General features: G+C 37.1%; 1 protein-coding gene across 1 annotated transcript; it reads left to right on the forward strand.

Moving 5' to 3' along the window:
* Positions 1–978: 978 nt before the first annotated feature.
* leng1 (leukocyte receptor cluster (LRC) member 1) lies at positions 979–7725 on the forward strand. The gene is given in 4 exon segments (NM_001004591.1): positions 979–1408; positions 1659–1841; positions 4916–5217; positions 6965–7725. Coding segments are annotated over 4 exon segments (831 nt in total). The 5' UTR covers positions 979–1276; the 3' UTR covers positions 7179–7725.
* Positions 7726–7977: the final 252 nt, after the last annotated feature.

The raw sequence follows: 7977 nt of genomic DNA on the forward strand, positions 1-7977 counted from the left end.
TCTAAAATTGTAATGATTTACAGTTTAAATGTAAATTTGTAAATTAATACCTCGTGATAAAAGAGTATGGTAAGCACTTTGACAAAATATTTTTAGTACATCAAAAAGTGTGGTTATGATCACTATCCAGCAGGCTGATCCAGCAAAAAGTAATGCTTAAAATGAGTAAATGCAGTATTTTAATCTCATGAAGTGAATAACTGCAAAAAGTCCACTTTTTCAGAAAAATAACCACCCCTTTCAATGGACTGGCTACGGGCCTGTCTTTTAATCATTTTCTTAGACAGAATTTAAATATTATTATAGTTTCCTAAGTGTTATGAAGGTGTGATAACTACAAAGATACTTATCATCTCAGAAGGAAGTGTTGCACAAATCTGTCAGAGTACTGTTTCCATTTTAACTCCTTCAACCCCGAATTATGTTGCAAGTTTCTAAAAAATGTAAGAGTATGTTTTCGCAGTTCTTGAGTCTCCTATGAATGATGAAATAATTTGTAAAAATTAGAGTGACATGGTGGTGCAGTGGGCAGCACAATCGCCTCACAGCAAGGTCACTGGTTCGACCCCTGGCTGGCTCAGCTGGCATTTTTGTGTGGAGTTTGCATGTTCTCCCAGTGTTCACGTGGGTTTCACCTGGGTGCTACTGCTATATCAATAAATCTGAACAAAAACATTGCAAATGTGGCTCACATCTGTGTCTGGAGTGAAGTGGTGCCATGCTGCTTTTCAGTGTAGTATTTTTTTTTATCAAATTACAGTATGCCACTATTTGATTCTATATGGGGCGACTGTGTGTAGGATTTAAATGAGATGAAATGCTTAGGAACAACAACAAAAAACGGCCTAAAATGTGATGACAACGGGTCCAAAGCAAAAAGCTCGTTGAATGTTTTTAGGAGCGCCCTCATGCGGTACATGACTTGGTAGTTCACTGCGTCGAAAATATTTTACGTGTGACGTAGTTCACTCACGTCAACTTACTTCCGGTGTTTTCAAGCTCTCTTTCCGTACAATCGTGTTGATATATCTTTTTAGAAACCTGTTTATTATGTTACGTTTTGTTTGTGAATTTGCTGTATGGATGTAGCGGACCTAACGTACACACGAATCAATTGACGACTTTAAATTTCGTTGCGTAATTGGTCGACGGGGCCGTTTCGAGTCATAAACTAAGCTGTTTGCTTGTTTGTTAGACATTACATGTTGTCGGACAAAACTGCTCCGGGCCTAGAATTATATTCGTTCTGACTCACTGCTCTCTTACATATTAAATAATGAACATTTTGCCCAAAAAGAGCTGGCATGTGCGCAATAAGGACAACATTGCGCGCGTGCGCCGCGACGAGGCTCGTGCAGCGGAGGAAGAGCGCGAGATTCAGCAGCGAGTGGAGCGCGCAGAGCAAGAGGTAACCATAGCAACCCTGCATCCTTTCACTGCTTCTAGGTTAATTTACAACATCCACATCCTCTCCTGCACTCACTGACCTTTACATGACATAGCGAATCTGATTCAACATCAGTTTTCTCAATAAACAATGTGTACATGAACGTGAATGTTATGTGCTTTGACTATTTTGCAAATAGCATGAATATAATTTCATTCGTGCACATCCTATCATTTATTATGAGCTAAATGTGGATTTCTGATGTATCCAGGCTCGAACCGAATATTTAAGGAAGAAATCTAGAGGAGCCCTTCAGCAGACGGGGGAAGATGGAGAGACGGTGGAGTCCAGCAGAGGAGCCAGAGAGATAGAACATCTCAATCTGTTTCCTCTGGAGGACTCGTCTGAAAAGAAAGGAAATGCAGAATACCTCAAAGAGAAGAAGGAAGAGAAGGTGTGAGAAAAGGCTAACACACTCTTTAACTGTTGTCTTACCCGTTGTCTTAAAGGTATTCAGTAGTCAACATTTGAAGTGGTTCAAGATTGTCTTGAGACGAGTGTTATTTTCATTGACGAAAACTTTTCGTCATAATTTTCGTGACAAAGTAGTTTCTACAGACAAATCTAAATAAAAATTAAGGGATGATGACGACAACTATAATCAAAATATACTGACATTTTCGTTGACTAATAGAAATGAGACAAGAATGTGATTGAGGGATTTTTTTTGGAAAATATCAATCAATCAAAATAAATCTTGTTGTGTGATTCATGAAATTTATGAAAAAGTAACTGATCCACTGGTAGACGTGGACGATTATAATGTGGATTGATTGCAGACACATAATTTTACATATTACTATTGATATAAATAAACAATGCATGTGTAATTTTTGGTTTTCAATAAAAAAAAGCTTCAAATATTTTATATTTTATAATAATTGATTTATATACAACTATATTTATAAAACTTACACTTAAATTAATCCAAATATATTTTAGTCAACTAATTCTAGAGTAATTTTAGTCGACTAAAATCTTATGAAATGTGGTCGACTAAAACTAAAATGATTCAGAAGAATAAAATATGACTAAAACTAAAATGGAATTTTAGTCTAAAGACTAAGACTAAAACTTTAGTAAAATTTGCTGTCAAAATTTACTCTGCCTGAGACAAGAATAGGTTTTGTTCAATAGTTTTTGGACAACTTAGATGAAAGGTGATGATCCACTTTAAATGTTGACTGTAGTAAATACAACAATTTAAATGGTTACATCCTCCACATGTTCCAAAACTTGTTTGAGTTTCTTTCTTCTGTTGAACCCGAAGGATTTTGTGGAAAAGCAGCCATTGATTTTTATAGTGCTTTTTTCTACTGTGGATGTCATACCTGCTTTTTATCAATATTCCTTATAATATCTTGTTTTGTTATCAACAGATGAAAGAAATTCATAAAGGTTTAGAACCCCTTAAATGTGAGAAATTGGTGAGGAAATGTGCATTTTGAGCTAACTTGTCATTTAAAGGGCTCACAAAACCTAAATTCTCTAGATTGTTTTGTTGTTGGTCTGATAAATCATTGTACTATAAAATATCAGAACATAAAACTTTATTGTTAGCCCAAAACAGCTTATATTGAGGCCAATATGTTAAAAGGGTTGTGGAATGTGCCTTTTTATTATGTATTAGTGTGTCTGATCAAGACCTGCTTCAACATCACAGTCTGATCGGCTCACACATATAGAAGACAAATAATGAGAGATGCATATGCAGGTCTATGTGGAAACCAAATCTTAAAGATGGCTTCAAACAAAACAAGATGCTGTGTAGCATCAACTGAGTTCTTATTAGGAAGAATTAAATGAACTTCATATGTAAAGTTACGAACCAGGTTAGTGAGAACTTGGTCCTTTATTCACTTCCTCGTACCACAAATTTGTTTACAATGAAGGCACGCAATTCAGCGATGAATTTTGTTCAATGTTTTTTCACGTTATACAGAGCAAACACAAAAAAAATGACAAAAACAAAACACTTTAGGAACAATATATAATCAAATGTCCATAGTGAAAATAAAAGATGAATATATGACACAAGTTCCTCTTTTCTCATATTGTTTTGTTGTGTGCATCCATTTCCATCATAGGAGTTAAAAAAAAGGTTGCCAGACCTTATAAAATGTCTCAACAGACCCTCTGATAGTATGCCTTATATTCTCCAACTTAAGATGAGTCATGACTGTCCTTATCCAGTGGTTATGTGTTGGTGGAATATGGTCTGATCATTTAAACAATATCAGTCTTCTTGCCAGAAGAGAAGTAAATGCTAACATGTTAGTCTTGTGTTAAGAGTAGTGTTCTCCGGGACCACCCCGAACAATGCAAGAAATGCATCGAATTGCAGCCTGTCTGAGGCATATGGATGAGAAAATGCCTTGCATTGTTTTGTGCCAGATTGGTGTGCTGGATTTTAAGAAACATTGAATAAAAGATGATGACGTGCCATTTATGTTGTTGCACGAAACAAGCAGGTATTACATAGTCGTTATCGCATTGTTTGTTAATACAGATAATTGGACATTTACTGAGTATTTATGCATTTTTAACCTATATCATAGTAGTGCATACTCATGAACAGAGTGTCTGCGGGATCTTAAAAAGTTGATAAATCAATTATGAGAAAATAAATGCCCTTAAAAGGTATTAAAAAAATCTTAATTGTATTTTTGCGAGGTCTTAAATTTTGTTTAAGCATTGTCCAAAGTGTTTATAAGTGTCCAATAACTCCAAAAAAATCATGATTTTAATTATTTTCCTCCTAATATTAAAAACGGCGTACTCTATCTACGTGATTGGTTCGGGCCCGGGTGTCTGGCCAAGCTCCTCTGTCTGGGTGATGTCTCGTAATTTGCGACAAATGTGGAAAGATGACGTGACACTCTCCACATGTAGCGAAACCATTGAGTGAAACAGACGGCAAAATGGGAAAATGTAAGTTGCACGGGTGTGCTCCATTGATTTATTTACCTACAATTGTTTATTAAGTTAAAGGTTTGATACTGATTAGAACTTAAAGTAAAACTTAAAAGGTTTTTAAAAAGTCCTAAAACTGTATTGAAATTACTTTTAGGTTTCCTGCATATAGGTGGATGTAGACTGTCAAGCATTGATGAAGAAGTTTACATTGCCGTGCAAACTGCTGTCTTGTCAAAATATTTAGACAATTATTAGTCAAAAAAGTAAGCCAGTTACACCAGTGAGCATTTACTTATGAGTCTACAATCCACCATATAAATAGTGTGCTCTGATGAGGGGGTCAAAACAAGAGACAGAATATAGCCTATTACTTCTAAATGATGTATTTTTTATGTTGATAACATTATAAGTGAGTCTCAGAGAACTGGCTAAAATTACATTTCACAACTCTTTATTACATTTTGTCTTGAGATTTGGCAGTATTCCCTGGCATGCAGTCAATTTGAAATTGTAATTTCAAAGATTTTTGTGTTTTGTGATGTTTCATTCTAGGAGAAGCAGGAGCGTGCCATTGGCCTTTTGGTGTCTCTAGGTCCTGCACCTGGAACAGAAGTCACTCCCTGGTACCTGAAAGATGGAAAGGCAAAAGCGGAAGAGAGAGGAAAAAATGAGAAAAGCAAAACCATGCACAGAAGCTTAACTGAAGAGGAGAGAGAAAAGAGAGAAAGGAAGCTGAAAGACATTTTGGATCCTCTGAAGGAAATGAAGAAAGCACTGGCAGTGAAGGATGGGAAGGAGAAAAAGCATAAGAAAAAGGAGAAGAGAGACAGAGGAGAGAAGAGGAGTGGAGAGAGGTGCGAAATAATTTGTCTATTCCTGTCAACACAAATAAAGCATCCTGCCTGGCTACACAACAATTTAGTCATACTTCACATGTCATTACATTCACTGAGGCGTTTCGGCAAAGTGAAAATATCACTGAGTTTTTAAACCTGCAAGAAATTAATGTTGGGCTGTAAGATTTAAAAAATATATATATATATTTTTTTTTACTATTAAACATGCAACAAAAAACTGTAAAGTGAAATAGCATTAGTTTGTTTCAAATAGTGTATGAAACAGATTGAATCATTTTTAAAACATTGAATTATTTCAATGAGATTGAATTTATTAAAAACATTTTTTCAAGACTTCACACTTAGATAATGCTTGAGGATGTTAGCAGGTTTGGCATGCTGTAGAGAACCCTGAGCTCGGAGATAGATGAGCCCAAGGCTCCTGCCTGGTCAGTGAGCATGTAAGAGGGTACAAGATCAGGTGCTTCTCAAATGCTCCCTCAATTTGTACAGCTTGTTCCTTGATTAACAAAGACAGCCATATAGGAATAGACCACCAATCACGCTAGTGCATACTCAGGTAGAGAAGCTCAGTACTAAAGTGCTTGTGACTGTACTATTCTTTCATTCCCTTATGTCTCATGTCTTTGGACTGTGGGATCAAACCCACGAGAACACGGAGAGAAAATGTAAACTCTGCACAGAAATGCTAATTGACCCAGCTAGGACTTGAATCAGTGACCTTCTTGCTGTGAGGCAACAGTGCTAACTACTAAGCCGCCGTGTCGCCCGATCCTGGATTAAACTAGAGAAGAGGAGGAGGGAGAAGGGCTGGATGAGGGGGATCTTCCAAAATGAAGATTAGGGAGTAAAGTCAAGCTGTGGTCATACTGCACTTTTCTCCCCATAGACTTCCATTCATACACACGTGAATGTGTCAGACCAGTAACCCAAACTTGTTTCGCAGTTCACTGCATTGGAAACGCAGTGAACTGCGAAACCTGTCGCAGGTGCTTGTGTTTCCAGTCTGATGCATTTGTGTGCATATATGAATGGAAGTCAATGGGGAGAAAAGACAAGTGTGACCACAGCTTCAGGCAGGATATTTATGTTGATTTTGGAATGATCTGATTGGCTAGCTAATGATTACTGATGGGGGACCAGCTGTGATCAATCATTTCACATGCTCCTCTCGAAATTAGAGTTATACTGTCAATATTGAAAGTATAGTGCTGCTTATTATTAACGAATATTTGATTAAACAAGAAATCATAATTGTTTAAAATGAACCCTGGAAAATTCTAGCTAATATGTTCAATCATGGGCGACGCAGTGGCGCAGTATGTAGTGCTGTCGCCTCACAGTAAGAAGGTCCCTGGTTTTAGCCTCGGCTGGGTCTGTTGGCGTTTCTGTGTGAAGTTTGCATGTTCTCCTTACATTCGCATAGGTTTCCTCTGGGTGCTCCGGTTTCCCCCACCAGTCCAAAGACATGTGGTACAGGTTAATTGAGTAAGCTAAATTGTCCATAGTGTATGAGTGTGTATGGATGTTTCCCAGAGATGGGTTGCAGCTGGAAGGGCATGCTCTGTGTAAAACATGTGCTGGATAAGCTGGTGGTTCATTCTGCTGTGGTGAACCCTGGATTAATAAAGGGACTAAACCGAAAAGAAAATAAATGAATGAATGTTCACTCATGCATGAGTAGATGCTAAGTCCTTTTTGCCACCTCTTCATCCTAAAATTATTTATTTTCCTCTCATGACAGTTCAATTGAAAGGTTACGGGCAGAGCGGCTGCAGAGAGAAGCAGAAGAGAGGAAACGGACACAGGCTTTACTGGAACAGAGGAGCGGAGGCGGAAAAGAAAAAGAGCCTGAGCGAGAGATGGGGGATAGAGACAGACCATACAACAGCGCCTACTTTCCTGAATTGACAAGGAAAAGGCAAAGGAGAGACAGAGATCAGTATGGCTTTTATTAGCTTACAACACTAATGATTCACTAAGTCTAGAATTTGCAGAACTGTTTCGTGTTCGGACAAGAAATTAAGCCACGTGCAATGTGTGAAGACCGTTTAAAATAAATGATTGCTACCTAAAAGCAATCGATCTGCCCTCTGCAACACTTTTATGGGCATCAGATGAGTTGGTTTAAAAAAATGTACAAACAGGAAATTTTCTTTCTTGCTGTTTTTCTGTGCTGGCGGCACCAGAGCGATTAAATTGTTGTAAAAATGACATCTTTTGATTTGTAGGAACTGCATCAGAGTTGTTTTCCGCTACAGTTCTGAGGCATCAGCATTAAAATGTGGGCCAGCCATTATTATGAGACTAAGAACATCTTCCCTTTAGTGCTGATGCTGGAGCCTGAAATATTTCTCTCCTGTTGTGTAAATGCATTCTACTGTCAGACCCTACAGTGATTATCTTTTTTATGATAAATACTTTTAAATAGTATATATCACAAATCTGTAGCAATATTTGTGAAAATGTAAATTAAAAAAAAACATGAAAATAATGCACAAAAAATGTATAACATTAATCATAAACACACTGTTTCACAGATATTCTTAAGAAAACAAAGGATGATAGCAATTCAAAAAATAATTTTGTGCATCATACACTCACTGGCTGTTTTATTAGTTACATCTGCCACTCACACTGCACGAAAATAAGAAAATATCCAATGGTTGAAAATTTCTTATAGATGCCAGAGAATAACAAGACTGTTTGAGTTGATAAAAGGGCAATAAAAGCTCAGATAAACACTTAATTCAAGCA

This window comes from Danio rerio, chromosome 16 (assembly GCF_049306965.1).
Source record: "Danio rerio strain Tuebingen ecotype United States chromosome 16, GRCz12tu, whole genome shotgun sequence".
Lineage (NCBI taxonomy): Eukaryota > Metazoa > Chordata > Actinopteri > Cypriniformes > Danionidae > Danio > Danio rerio.